The sequence below is a fragment of the Danio rerio genome, chromosome 14, assembly GCF_052040795.2.
Source record: "Danio rerio strain M-AB ecotype USA chromosome 14, GRCz13ab, whole genome shotgun sequence".
In the NCBI taxonomy this organism is placed as follows: domain Eukaryota; kingdom Metazoa; phylum Chordata; class Actinopteri; order Cypriniformes; family Danionidae; genus Danio; species Danio rerio.
The window spans coordinates 18,060,001-18,076,144 of NC_141034.1; the positions used below are offsets into that span (position 1 = coordinate 18,060,001).

Consider the following 16,144-nt stretch of genomic DNA (forward strand, 5'->3'; position numbering starts at 1 on the left):
GTCTGTCTGTCTGTCTGTCTGTCTGTCTGTCTGTCTGTCTGTCTGTCGGTCTATCTATACAGTATATCTAGCTATCTATCGATCTATCTATCTATCTATCTATCTATCTATCTATCTATCTATCTATCTATCTATCTATCTATCTATCTATCTATCTATCTATCTATTTATCTATCTATCTATCTATCTATCTATCTATCTATCTATCTATCTATCTATCTATCTATCTATCTATCTGTCTGTCTGTCTGTCTGTCTGTCTGTCTGTCTGTCTGTCTGTCTGTCTATCTATACAGTATATCTATCTATCTATCTATCTATCTATCTATCTATCTATCTATCTATCTATCTATCTATCTGTCTGTCTGTCTGTCTGTCTGTCTGTCGGTCTGTCGGTCTATCTATACAGTATATCTATCTATCTATCTATATCTATCTATCTATCTATCTATCTATCTATCTATCTATCTATCTATCTATCTATCTATCTATCTATCTATCTGTCTGTCTGTCTGTCTGTCTGTCTGTCTGTCTGTCGGTCTATCTATACAGTATATCTATCTATCTATCTATCTATCTATCTATCTATCTATCTATCTATCTATCTATCTATCTATCTATCTATCTATCTATCTATCTATCTATCTATCTATCTATCTGTCTGTCTGTCTGTCTGTCTGTCTGTCTGTCTGTCTGTCTGTCTGTCTGTCTGTCTGTCTGTCTGTCTGTCGGTCTATCTATACAGTATATCTAGCTATCTATCGATCTATCTATCTATCTATCTATCTATCTATCTATCTATCTATCTATCTATCTATCTATCTATCTATCTATCTATCTATCTATCTATCTATTTATCTATCTATCTATCTATCTATCTATCTATCTATCTATCTATCTATCTATCTATCTATCTATCTATCTATCTATCTATCTATCTATCTATCTATCTATCTATCTATCTATCTATCTGTCTGTCTGTCTGTCTGTCTGTCTGTCTGTCTATCTATACAGTATATCTATCTATCTATCTATCTATCTATCTATCTATCTATCTATCTATCTATCTATCTATCTATCTATCTATCTATCTATCTATCTATCTATCTGTCTGTCTGTCTGTCTGTCTGTCGGTCTGTCGGTCTATCTATACAGTATATCTATCTATCTATCTATCTATCTATATCTATCTATCTATCTATCTATCTATCTATCTATCTATCTATCTATCTATCTATCTATCTATCTATCTATCTATCTATCTATCTATCTATCTATCTACCTACCTACCTACCTACCTATCTATCTATCTATCTGTCTGTCTGTCTGTCTGTCTGTCTGTCTGTCTGTCTGTCTGTCTGTCTGTCTGTCTGTCGGTCTCTATACAGTATATCTATCTATCTATCTATCTATCTATCTATCTATCTATCTATCTATCTATCTGTCTGTCTGTCTGTCTGTCTGTCTGTCTGTCTGTCTGTCTGTCTGTCTGTCTGTCTGTCTGTCTATCTATCTATCTATCTATCTATCTATCTGTCTATTTGTAATGTATGTCTTTCTGTCTAATATCTATCTATTGAAAACAGAGTTTCTCAATAGTTTAAGAAGTATCACTGGGGTCAGATCATATCATCCCGGTCAAACCAAGGGGCACAGGGCTTGAAATAGTCGTGTGTCCGGCCTACAACTGGAGGGCAGCGAGGCCATGGAACAGACCTCCTCCCTGGACTGAGGAGTCAGCATCCCACTGCTCCCGGTGGAGGACATCGGTCAAGCCTCAGGAGGGGATGTGCATTAAAACACCAGCGAGACAGAAAGAGCTGGATGCAGTTCCTCTGTCCTCTAGAGCCAAGGCCAGGGACACACTTTGATTCTGCTGTCACCCCGCCGGCAGAGGATGAGATCCAAAATTGTGACTGTATGTCCTTTCATGCTCGTCTGTCTATCTGCCTACTTGTGGCCTTCCTATTTCCTGGCTGGGATTTGGGGTGAGGTCAGGATGTTGTGGGAGGGGAGACATCTGTGTGGGTTTCCTACATGTCGCTTTCTCATCCCTTACTAGTATTTCCTGTACCTGTGGAGATTGCCAACAGGACGCTGTCTTCTTTCCACTGCATCATTGCATTTTCTATCATTTGCAAATGATGTTTGTCATTAAGTTTTAGAGGAAAAGCTGTTTCAACTGATGCTGGAACAGTAGGAAAGTGCAATTAAATTAGCGAGGATTGAGGGGTGCCACAGAGTTCATGTGGACATGTGTCATTACCTGATGCAAGTCAGCTGATGCTGTGATGCAGAAATGGATATCAGGAGATTAACCATTTGAATATGGAATCGGTCAAAGGAGGCCAAGGAAATGTCCCCTTTCCCATGAACCCTCACTGACCTCCAATGGAAGATCATGCCATATCACTGACCAGAGAAACCTAACACTTGTTAGGCCTCATAACTCGCCGTGAAATATTGCCATGGGCCATGGAGCTCACTCCAATTATGGCAACTCTGTGCTTAAACCAATAAGCTTCAGATTTTTCTCTGTTGAGGCCCCTCAAGAAGGCTCTCAATTTAAAGTGAAAACACAGTATATAACCTGATGACAGGTCCTTTAAACACAAACCTAGAAACAGACTGAAAGTCTATTAGAGAATTCTGCTTAGATAGTAAGTGATATAACAAAAGTGACTGCATGAGAAAATAATGAAAAAAAAGAGAGGAAATAACCTCTGCAGCTCCTAAACTGGCAAAACATCTTTTTCAATACTGCTTTGTGTTGAAAACATTTATTTTAACAGAACAGTTATTTGAATCAACTACAAGCTAATAACAGGCTTGTAATTTAGTACTTCAGCTGGAACTGGAAAAAGACTGGAACTTGAACAGTAGTATTTTTTATTTTCTTAAGTAATTAACCCCCTGCTGAGTTCAAATGGCACTCCTTTTATGTTAGGTTAAAATTTGACCCCACTATTAGTTTCTCTGCAATTTCCCATAAACATGTAAAACAGAAGTACTCTACTGTTGCTTTTCAAAGTCTAAATTACTGCTCCAAGATAAAAAGAATCCACAGACAAATGAAGAGTTTAGAAGCAAAAACTTCTAAAAGCCATCTGATATTTTCTTCTAAAATTAGCCTTTTTCTCCAACTCCTGTGTGTAGGCACAGTAATTTTACTTTTATAGTGACAAATAAGTTATTCATATTGCCTTTAAAGCGAAATAACTGAACATAAACATAGGAGGCTGACAAAATCTGTCATTTTAGAAGAAAATTTCAGATAGCATTTAGAGATTTTTTCATCTGAAGTCTTTAAATATTACTATGTTTGGTCACTCTGTCAGTATTTTTATAATCTGCCAAAGCAAAAGCCCACAATATTTAGACTATGTCTCCTCAATACTTGTAATTTTAGGTATTAAGCAATTCTAGTGTTATGGATGTGACATATGCAGTAAAAACCTAAAGCATAAATTCACAAAAAAACTATATGTTAACATTATATACTGAAACATCTGTTTATATAACCCATAACTACAGAGTTATGGGATCAGGAAAATATCAATCTGTAAACATATCTTACATTTTAAATGAGGAAAATAAACATGCTTTATAGATGTGACCAATTTTTTTACAGTATAAAAACATTCTGTGAATTAAACTGCACAACCCAAAAGAAAAAATGCAAATCAAAACGATAAAAGTTCTCTCAATAGAACAAAAATGACTGGTTTTATTTTACATTTTGGCATTTATGAAGGAAAAGCTTCATTTTAGATGTGACATCTCTCTGTTATGGATCTTACAGATATGAAATTTGTGTGACTTTGGTAAATCAAATATAATTGTTTGAAAACACTGGCAGAGACATTTTAGAGTATTTTTTGAGTAATGTAAAATACAAACCTACACAAAGCCCTAAAAAAGGTTTCTCTATTTTGGTGGAATTCAGTCTTGTCTGTAGCACCAACTTAATAGATAAACATACTGCTGTGTAAAACTGAAGGCGTAAGGTTATAGCACTGGCCCTATATACACACAATAAACACAGTAATGATATATATTTTTAATTTCACTGCTCTCATAATAACCAGATAGATCGGAATTGGTTGTGATTTCAAAACCCAGCCAGTATATACACAGTATGAGACAATTAGCCCAGCTATTGTAAAACACGTTGCAAAAGTGTGAACTTAAAACATTAAGTCATCATCTGAGGTTTAAAATATGGCTTTACAATCACACTTTACAGCATTCTGCTCCAGTCATATATCAAATTACAAACATTCTGGAGATCTAATGATGAGATATTTGTTTCCGCCAACAGAGTAATGGAGTTTAATCAGCAGAATCTCCAGACAGTAATTACTGTCTATTATACGACACACTACAGATACTGCCTAGAAGGCAATGTTGCAGCCAAAAGAGCTCCTCATGCTGTTACATAATAAACCTGCTTGACACGTTCAAATGTAGTTGACCACTAATTTAAATTCTGCTCTTCATATCAGCTTCACAAGGTATTCTGAAAAAGTAGGTAATTTGGAAAGCCATGCTGCTTAAAGGTATTCTAACATTTTGGACATACTGTAGCGCTTGTTATGACAAAGCAGTCAAGCACAGGGACACCAAGCTGCCATGTGGTTTTGATTTTGTGCAGTGTTTTAATAAAGACATCTATAAGTGTGGTTCTTATAGCTGTAGATTCCTAGCATTGAGAAAATTCTCATCCTTTTGCCAAAATCTATAGAAGAGGTGCTACAGTATTTGATGTGTAACCTGCCAACATGCTGGAAGAATTAGTTTTACAACCCTTCCAATCTCAATATATGACACCTGCACTGGCTGAGACTCTTAAGTATCTCTTTTAGTTGGGATTCACTGCAAAATGAACTTCTTTCTTCACCACTAGCATGAAAAAGGGATTTTTGAGAGCAGTGCAGTGAGGAGAAAAGTGGGTTTCTGCTGTCTCAAACAGCTCAGTATTATGATTGGCTGATATCACACCCCCTGACTGAGGGTCTGGTTTCAGAGGTGTTCTGTTGGAATAATACTGTGTACATAAGAAATACCACAGCAAAAAATAATAATATGCGGGATATCGATAACAGAAAACATTAGGAAATACCATGACGATTAAGGTCAAAATAAAAACATGATTTTGCATCTGCCACAAAAAAAAGATTATTCCTGTCAATGCAAAAGTCATTGTGGCTTCTAATTAGCATATTTGATGGATCACAGCTTATCATTCTCATGTCATGCAACTCAACTGCTTTATTAAAACTGTGTCTGGCTACATTGCAGTCTGGAGTTTTAATTCCATCCCATTAGTAATACCAATTAACAAAAGGCATTCACCTTTCATGTATAACCACAAGGCTCCCTCTAGTGATGTGTCATATAGTACTTTCGTTGAGGGAAAAAGTAAATTAAACTGCAGACATTGCAATGATTGCTCGTGTGAAGGAGAACAGCAGTGCGGTGATTGTAATGAACTATGCATAGCCTAACTAAAGGCGAACAGTCGTGAGATGCACAGAAGGACAGAAAGTCAAGTAGAATTAAAAGTACATACAAATTCATAGACTCTGCTTTAAACCTCATGCAAGAATTATGAATTTTGTGAGTTATGAATAGAGCTAGTCTACTTGATGTCTTCGATTCATTAATCTTTTAAATTGTTTTAATACCTGATTATGGTTCAAATTGTGTAGCTAATTGGTGGTTATGACTGGTGTTAATAAATTACTAATGATAAATGAGAGGATAATTATTAGGCACAATTATGAAGAAAAAAAGTTATACAAAAGAAAACTTTTGCTGAAGTAGGTTAATACAAAACTTGAGCAACTCGGGAAAAGCTCCCGACAAACTTTCATGAAAACTTGAGTTTTAAAAGGCGACAAAATTCAAACGGTCACATTAATGCGAACCTTTCGCGCTCTTTCAGTTTTGATAGTTGTTCATGAAGTGAATGTTCTGACATTGCCTCTTTTTAAATGAAACAAAGAGTTTAAATTTTGCCGCGTTCTATTATGACAACAAACTTCGAAGTGTTTAGGAAAATGCGTTCTCACCTGAGAAGAAGGGAATCCCAATCCAAATCCGACAGAAAAACGTAAAATCTCTCTTCATTTCCAGGTTTCCAGTCCTCCGGGGTTTTAGATATTCTAGCAAACCTGCGCGTTTTCTGATGTCATTTAATAAAGCCAACAGAAGCACCTCAGAATCAGGTGAAACCCAAAGAAGCGTCTCTGCAAGAGGATGTGCCACAGGACGACGGGAATAAAACGCTCTTTTTCCTGTTGAAAAGAGAATCCCGAAGTTCTGAATGGATTTACAATCATTTCCTTTTCCTCTGACTCACTCATCTGCCTCCTTTCGTTCATAAACGCCCGTGTCCTCCTCAGTGATAATACTATTACTCCCCCAGTCTGAAGTGTCACATAAAGTGTCTGGCCCCTGTGCTGTAAGTTTTAACTGACAATGCCTTCTGAAGACCAGCAGTTCATTTGCGTCCACTATAGTGGACATATGGTTTGTGTTAATATTACCGAGGTCTTAAATGCCACTGTTTGAAGTTCTGATATGCAGGATTTCTGTGATAAAAATTGGCTGAAGTTGAAGAGTTGGTCTAGTGAGAATAATTGCCATGGTCTGATACTGAAAAGGCTACATCTCAACAGTGAATTGTTCCACACTCCCAGTTGTGATTTTTGAGGAAATTGTTCATCCAGCAATGAAAAAAAAAAAAAGGTTTTGATAATAATAAAAAAATGCAAGTCAATGGCTGCTGGATTTTTGACAACCAAATGTAAATAAATAAATAACAAATTAATTAAATAACAAGTTGTGGCTCCTGAAGATACATTGGCTGTATCTGAAAGCTTATAGGATGCTGACTTGTTGCCAGTATTTCAGCATGGCACCTCGTAAAACAGATTTCAGACTTCTGAGACAACATAATGATTTAAACACATACAATAAAATAGAGAGAGCTTTGGTGATATAACCAGGGCTAGACAGAAACTGTATACATGTTTTGCTATTTCTGCGCAGAATTTTATTTGCAGTATCTATAGATTCATGCTGAATAATTATGGGAGTATAGTAACTAAAAGCTTAACGTGAAAAAAATAATAATGTTTTTTTAACTTAATGTTTACAGTGCAAATCCAATGAGATCAATTTGTTTGGTAAACAAAGCATTCTCTCCTATAAATGTATTTAACAGAAGATTAATAGTAAAGGAAACATATTACTTTACAAACTGTTTTGTAAATAAATCATAAACATTTGCACATTAGTTAATAAAATTACTGAAATGATTATAAAAACCGAGGTCCCACTTTATTTTAGGTGACCCTAATAAATATGTATTTACATTATAAATTAATAATTTGCTACAATGTTCTTGTGTAAATGTTTTTACATTGCATTTATGACTGATTAAACCTGCATGTAATCTGTTATTAATTTCTGTAATTGCATTGGTAATTACACTGTAGACCATTCTTTACACCTTCTTCCACCCTTAAACCTATCCATGGCCATAACCTAACAAACCTTTTCCTAACCTTACCTGTATCCATCCTCAAAAGCACCAGAAGTGTTCTGCAATACATTATGAACACAGTAAGTACATTGTATTAATTTTTTGATGCAAGTAGAAAGTAGTTAAGGCCACTTCATATAAAGTGGGACCAAAACTGAATATTTACACACATTTACATATAAATGAATATGCTCGATGGACTAAAAAACGTATCTGCAGATTTCAGTGCATGCAGATTTAATGTGAACCTAGTGATAATGAAAGGAACATTTGATAACTACAATAGTCACAAAATTAAAAAGTTGGTCAAAAACATACATTTACACATTAAAAAATGACAATAAAGAGGGTGGCGCTGTGGTGCAGTGGGTAGCACTGTTGCCTAACAGCAAGAAGGTCACTGGTTCGAGCCTTGGCTGGGTCAGTTGGTATTTCTGTGTGGAGTTTGAATGTTCTCCCGGTGTTGGCGTGGGACTGCTTTGGTTTCTCCCACAGTCCAAAGACATGCACTATAGGGGAGGAAGCTTAATTGTCTGTAGTGCATGTAAATAAGAGTGTGTGGGTGTTTCCCAATGACTGAGTTGCAGCTGGAAGGGTATCCGCTGCATAAAACATATGTTGGATAAGTTGCCGGGTCAATCCGTTGTGGCAACCCCTAATTAATAAAGGGACTAAGCCGAAAAGAAAATGACTGAAAATCAAGAAATGCTTTGAGATGCCATTTTAAAATTCTTTTCAACAGACAGAAATAGAATGCACAGGATTGTGGGATATCAAACCCAAATCTATGCTGCAGCCTTTGTGCTTGAAGGCACCAGGTAAAAATGATTTCAAACATGCGTCTCTAAGACAGCATAAACGATTTAATCATGAACACCACAATAAAGAGAACTTTGGCGATAACTGAGGGAATATTGGCTAACTACATTACCAACTTCTCATTAAAATGCCATCAAAATAACACACAAAAGTGCCACTTTGGAGATACCATATTTATAAATTTTTGTTTTTACAAATTTAAGTGGATTGATCATAAAACACATCACGCTGGTAGACAAGGATGGTTATTGTTTCAGTTTTACTCAAAACAAAGTCACTTAATCAAAGGGAGGTAGAAAAGGAGTGGTGTTAATGCTGCTTGCAATCTTTCACAGCATGGTAATGTAAACATCTGATGTTAGCGATCTCAATATAGTTCGTTCATTTGTGAAAACATCAGTAAGTGAGTATACAGACAAACAGTTCATCAAGTCAATGGCAGATCTTCTAGTAAACACTTTATAAGTGAAGCACTTCCCTTGATCAGTGTGAAGGATCCGAAGGCAAGTAAGGAACATCCGTGGGTGAGTATACAAACACACAGTTCAAAGACTCATAAGGAACATCCATGGAAAAAGAGGAGAGGACGAAGAAGAGACGATGAGGATTATAAGGCAGGTGAGGGTTCACAGGATTGGATGGAGGTGGTTTGTGAAGGAGAGCAATAATTGGGTGAGCAGGAACAAGCCGGGGATGTGACACAATGAAGTTCTCAAAAACAATTCTTTTGAGTGAAAGACCAGCCTGATCTCACGAGGAAATGCAAGTATTTAACGTTTTATCAGTTTAGTCACTGATTTATATGAATCTGTACAAGTTAAATCGTATGAAAATGTTCACTTTTAAAAAGGAGGCATGGCACCCAACTCAACCACATCCCTAAACCTAACCGTCATCGCGGAATGAGCAAATCGTACTAAATTGTACAAATGAGATCATATGAATTTTCACAAATTAGCCACTAAACCAAAAAGTTACGAATTGCCGTGAGATTGTGTTGGAAAGACACATAGACTGCCTTCAAAATTCGATTAGAAGAGGGTACCTCTGAAGACCGGAAGTCAGCAGTTTAGATTCAGATGTTTTGATGCCTTCTTGCATTGTAATTCTACCTCCGGATGCAACGTTTGTGCTTGAGTTTTAGATGCAGCCATTTAAGTTTAATGCATTTATTGTTTAACGAAACCATCGGCTTGAAATTATTTGTAAAAAGATTACCTTTTGCTAAACCCATGAGAAACCAAGACTTCAAATGCTTGTATGATCTTAATCAAGAAGATTGACCTTTCACAGTTTCCCAGCATTTGACATGAACATGAAGCTTGTGCTTTAAACTCAGGACTAATTACCAATCATGAAGAATTGAATTTGGTATAATGCTTCAATCAATTCACTTTTAATACTAAATTGCACCCTAATTTTATTTCGACTCCAAAGGTGCCATAGCCATTGACTTGTTTTAGTAAATCACCAAGGACTTGCATTAGCTAACAATCTTCTTTCTAAGTTCTTCTGAAGAGAAAATGTTGCATCTTGGTATTCCTCAAGGTACATAAATTAACATTTTCATTTTTGGGTGAACTATCCCTTTATGTCCTTTATTAGGCTATCGAGACCATAAGTAGACCATAAACCTATCAAGATCATGATGAATGGGACGCCATTTAACAGAACCTCAGATCCCATTTGACCGTTTAAGCCTAATCAGATCATTTCACTTCGGTGTTTCAACCACCATCCACGAGAGCATTAAGCAGAGTTATTATGCATCGCCTGGGTTGCTTTAAATTACGTTTTGTAAAATAACAGCGTTTCTGAAATGTTTTGCAGGCCACCATCTGAATCAATAACTAAATGAAGCAGAAGGCGTGAGGTAAAGCATAACCAGGGACGGGCAGCAATCAGACCTACAGCGTGGACTGAAATTCCAGAAAGTGAGAATTTGCAGTCAGTGTGTGTGTGTGTGTGTGTGTGTGTGTGTGTGTGTGTGTGTGTGTTATCCCAGGCATGTTTTATGTTTGATTTGGCTCTTGAAACGTTCATTAGTGTGAATGTTATGAAAGGGCAGAGGATTCTCAAGTCATAATGTTACCTGGCACATGTACAAATGCTACGCCGCTCGCTAATGAACTGACTAGAATTTTACCAGTCATTAAACAAATAATTAAACGAAGGCGTTCTTGACTGACAGCTGGGTGTTGGGATTTGCTTATTTGGTTAATGTCAGTAATTATAAATGAACAAAAGAGGCATTATAACAATTCTATTCCATTATCGTTAATCCCTTTAGCAGAACACTCGAGCCCGCACTCAAGAGGAATTTCTCTGTTAAATGCTGCATGAAGAAAAAATATGTTAAGTAGCAAATAAATAAGAGTTGATTTTGCTTTGTGCTGAAACAGGTTGCAATTAGTATGAGTCACTGCTTTTAACAGAGGTTCCTATAGCTGGCAATCTGCAGTCCAAATATAGATAGCAAGTCTGTTCTGAAGGTCTCGCTGACAGCAGGATAACAGAATCAACATACTTATTAACATTTATGGTACTTGCATTCAAATCTGTGTCCAATCAAAACTACTTTGAAATCAATCCATCTGTTGCTTGGTAGAAGCTAGACAAATTATGAAAATGCCAATATGCTTGCTTAAAAACCATGAGGAAAAAGTAAGTTATGGATAATAATCATCCTAACTACACTGTAAAAAATGATTTGTTCGGTCAACTTAACTTAGTTAAATCATCTTGTTGCATTGACTCCGTTTGGCTGTATTAAGTTTTCTCAACTTAAAATTTTAGTTAACAGAGTTAATAACATAATTGACCCAACTACTTATTTCAAGTGAACTGGACATTCGAAGTTTAGTTTTATTGGTAAACTTACATTATCAAGTTGGCAGAACTTGCCAAGTTACGTTTAAATACATTAACTTACATTTTTAAGTTCACTGAACTTAATCTTGCAGATTTTCTCAATTAGAAATAGAACAGAACACAAAATGCATTACACATTTCATTAAAGGTCTTTACTCCCATTTGAGCAATTGCATTCAATGTACTTACAATACAATAGTCCTTGCAAAGTATTTTTTGCTTAAATATTTGTTTAGTGTGTGCATATAACGGGACATTTGGGGATGTGCTGCAACCTTTACAATGAGAAAATTTGGCATTTATTTAAGTTTAAATATTTGTTTACAGTAAACATACGAAAAAAGAGATGTTTAATAAAACCTCATTCATTCATTCATTTTCTTTTTGGCTTAGTCCCTTTATTAATCTGCGGTCGCCACAGCGGAATGAACCGCCAACTTATCCAGCACGTTTTAAGCAGCGGATGCCCTTCAAGCTGCAACCCACCTCTGGGAAACATCCATACGCACTCATTCACTCTCATACACTACTGACATTTTTGATTACCCAATTCACCTGTACCTCATGTCTTTGGACTGTGGAGGAAACTGGAGCACCCAGAGTAAACCCAAGCTAATGCAGGGAGAACATGCAAACTCCACACAGAAACGTCAACTGACCCAGCCAAGGCTCGAACCAGTGACCTTCTTGCTGTGAGGTGACAGCACTACCTACTGCGCCACTTCAATGCCTCAATAAAATCTCACTTGTTGTAAATCAATCTGGCCTCTGGAAATGTGCTGCAACCTTTAGAATGAGAAAATCTATTTTGGGTAAATTATTATAAATATTTGTTCTCAAATCATTGACTACTGGTTGAAAAATAACCAAATATAAAAATAACTGACTTCTTCTGATGTTTAACTGGCAGTTGGCAAGCTGACTTTTTTTAATTTGCGTCGACACACTCTCTGTTACAGACTAGTCGAGGCAGCGAAAACTTCATGTTAAAAAACAAATGCAGAATCAGTGTGTGCATTGTTATTTACTAACATTAACTTGCAATATTCGAAACTTAGTGTCTAGAGGACAAAATTTGCCTGGCAGCACTTGGGTCCTGCATATTAAAGTTATCTAAGTTTGCAAAATGTGACAATAAATAGAACAAATCAGAGTACTTACTCATTATTTGCAGTCAACAAAGTCCATCCCTATACTTTTTCTAGCTCCTGGAATTATGAGCACCACCTGCTACAAAATGGTGGCTGTCCTAATTTTGTTAAAGGTGTACGTAATCGTGATGCATTCTAATAGAACAGATGTTTTGTTGTTATTTGAACACGTTATTTTAAGTTTTCAATTTCCCTTTACATTGAGGTTGTTACAACTCATGCTAATGAGTACTGAGGCACTGTAAGTTGATAGGACATGTTTTGACTTTTTCACCTGGCTAAAACTCTTATTTTTTTCCAGATACTGTATATCAATTATAAGTTAAATTTTTTTCCTTCCTTTACTTTTTAGTTGCATCAAATCAGGCCTGTAGTCAAGGGGGGTTCGGGTGGTTAAAAAGTCCCACCCCTCACTGACAAAGGTCCAGAATTTGTCCTACATGAGCTCATTTGTCCTAATTTAATAGTGAAAATAACTCTACGAAAAAGGATTTAAGACCAAGCGGAATCCTCAGTCAGCTGTCGCTTTAATGTGAATTCAGCTAATCAGTTTTGGCCAACGCAAACAATTATTTTTTTATGATCCATGATATGCAACAAATATTTTTCATGATTTTGTTTTTCAACGTCCAGCTGTCCAAGAAACACAATCTGATATACAGCAAGTGAAGCCCTCTTTTGCTATTGTTTTTAAATAGTAAAATTTTTTTACAAATATCTAGTTGATCATTTGGTATTAGATGTGGCTTTTATGAAAGGTAAAGGCCTCTAAGATTACACTTATTTTGTCAAAATAAAATACGATTATGTCTTGATTTTTAGTGATCTAATTAGGACAGTAAGGTCTGACTTTGCTTAGACAAAAGTCTTACATAAATACACTTAACATAAATAATGTACAGTATAGAGTATAAAGGCATGGTGCAGTGGAAAAATAATTCATCTTGTGTATGACTCCCATGAGCTTGGAGGACTCTAAACATCTAAACATCTCTGCAATGACTTAAATAACTTATTAATAAAGTCATCTGGAATGGCAAAGAATGCATTCTTGCAGGACTCTCAGAGTTTATCATGATCCTTTGGATTCATCTTCAATGCCTCCTTCTTACCTTACCCCAGACATGCTCAACAATGTTCATGTTTGGTGACTGGGCTCGACAATCCTGGAGCACCTTGACCTTCTTTGCTTTCAGAAACTGTGATGTGGAGGCTATGAAGTATAAGAAGGTGCGTTATGTAATGTAATGGGCAGCACAAATGTGTAGATACTTCAGGCGGTAGATGTTGCCTGTCACTTTGCAGATCTCATGCATGCCCCTGCACTGAATATAACCCCAAACTTGACTGATTTTTGTGAGAATCTTTGGTTCACACAGGTTCCAATAGGTCTTCTGCAGTATTTGTGATGATTGGGATGCAGTTCAACAGTTGATTTATCAAAAAAAAATTAAAATGATCTAATAGAAGTCAAGTTATTATTTGCGGCTCTTACAACTGGAGTCACTGACAGTTTTCGATGTCAGTGAGTGTGTATAAAATATAATATAGAAAGTAGCAATGCAATTAATGACTGTATACTGTATTTTAAAAGTAACTATCAAATAGCTATTACATTAGTAATAACAACAACAACTACTACTACTACTACTACTACTATTATTATTATTATTATTATTATTATTATTATTATTATTATTGACCTTTTCCGGTCTCCAACATGAAAAGCACAGTATTTCCTCTAGCAGTGTTCTCTAGAGTCTGGCTCAAGGACTAGACCTTGAAGTGCCATGATTTCGTCTTCCACATCCTGGGGTCAGGAAACACACTTCTCTGTTCTCCCGCTCATCAGAAGGAAATGAGAGCATGTCACTCACCACCAGGAATTAACAAAGCTGCCAAGAACAAGATACAACACAATGAATGGCATGCACACATTTACAAACATTTCGGCCATTATGAGCTCTGAGTTCTGAGCCGATGTTTTGGAAAACAAGTCAGATGAACTTCCTTTACCACCTTTACTTTTGCAAAACTCTAAAATATTGAGATGAGCAGTAGAAGCCGTAAAACTCTAACTATTTTAATATTCACTATGCATTTATGATTTATGATTATGGGACAGAATGTAAATGAATGAAGACTGCATGATCCCACCAAGCAATTTTGTGCTTTATAGACATCTAATAGACGTCTAAATGTAGATGTCTGGACTAAAACAATGATGAATTTGAGCTGTCAGTGATGTCTAAGAACAGACCCAAAACACAAGTCAAATAGACAGATTTCACAAGTAATCATTCATTTCTGTGTATTTGACGACTAGTTTTGGGCTATTCTCAGACGTCTATTAGATCTTCACTGACATTCCAAATTGTTTAGAAAAGCCCTCTATGTTTTTTTTAATGCAAAAAAAAATACTCACTGGCACATTCTTAAAACACTTTTATTTTGCATAATTTAGATAGTAATATTGGCATAAATCAATCAATCAATCAGACTTTATTTATGTAGCACCTTATTACAACCAGGAGGCTGTCTAATGTGCTTTACAGTATTAAAAACAAAATTAAACAATAAAACACATAGGATGCTAAGGACACGTGTCAAAAAAACAAAAAAACAATATCAAAATCAAGTCTAAACAAAATAGGTTTTAAGTTTAGCTTTAAACTGTGCCACATTTGTGATGATGTGAACTTCTAAAGGGAGCTCGAGGGTATTTTAGCCTATCACCTTCTCTACACTTAATTAATTCTGGACAAGAATTAATAGATCTTTCTCATATCTGGCACCTAAACTCTGAAACAGCTTTCCTAGCACAGTTCAGGAAGCAGACTAGATTAAAGACACATCTCTTTGCATCAGCATACACATAAAACACAAATGCTTTTGAAATCCAAATCCTCTAAATCACAGGTGTCAAACTCAGTTCCAAAAGGGCCACAGCTCAGCACAGTTTAGTTCCAACCCTAATTAAACACACCTGATTAAACTAATTGAGTCCTTCAGGCTTGTTTGAAACCTACAGGTAAGTGCGTTGGAGCAGGGTTGGAACTAAACTGTGCAGGGCTTCGGCCCTCCAGGGATTGAGTTTGACACCCCTGCTCTAAATGATTGTTAGTCTGCATTATTAAGGGCAACCGGAGGCAGGAACACTTCCCAAAAGACATTATAATTTGAACAGCATCTGCGCTTCTGTCTTTTTTTAATTGTTTTTGAGGTTTCCATAATCCTGGACCCAGCAGTATCCTAAGCAGCTGCTATAGTGGTCATGGAGGAAAGCATGAGACTGAGGCCCCGTTTACACTAATGCGTTTTCGTTTTAAAACGCATAAGTTTTGCTATGGTTCTGCCATCCGTCCACACTACGCCGAAGTTCTCGAGCACTGAAAACGGAGTCTTTTGAAAACGCTGGAGAGGCCGTTTTCATTTTAAAACGCTGCTGCTCCGTCTTATTGTGGATGAGGAAAAACGGAGACATCTGAAAACGGAGACGGGACTGCTGAGATTCGCTACCTGATTGGGGCTTTTGTGTGATTGCCTTCTTCACTGTATCCTTCCCTTATTCGTAAAGCCTCTATCACATGACTATAACATATGGCTTTAACGCTACCGGAAGACAGTACTGTAAACAACAACATGGACACAGAAATGGGAGCAATGTTTGCACTATTGTCTGTTTTAGGCGCCATTGTGCAGTTACTAATTTGTTACATTTAGTAACAAAAATACACAAAATATTTTGTTCA

At 36.4% G+C, this 16,144-nt stretch overlaps 2 protein-coding genes across 7 annotated transcripts in view; one reads left to right on the forward strand and one right to left on the reverse strand.

The window, feature by feature from the left end:
* The window catches only part of flt4 (fms related receptor tyrosine kinase 4), a 141,169-nt gene extending 134,800 nt beyond the window's left edge, over window positions 1-6,369 (reverse strand). For 5 of the 6 annotated variants that reach the window (XM_087280076.1, XM_087280074.1, XM_087280075.1 and 2 more), the window contains exon 1: window positions 6,074-6,369. In XM_087280076.1, coding sequence (XP_087136202.1) covers window positions 6,074-6,131 — 58 coding nt within the window. In that variant the 5' untranslated portion in view covers window positions 6,132-6,369. The remainder of the gene's footprint in view (window positions 1-6,073) is intronic. The other variant, NM_130945.2, reaches the window with a different exon arrangement.
* The window catches only part of immt (inner membrane protein, mitochondrial (mitofilin)), a 905,839-nt gene that overhangs the window by 718,241 nt on the left and 171,454 nt on the right, over window positions 1-16,144 (forward strand). The gene's annotated exons all lie outside the window — the stretch shown is intronic.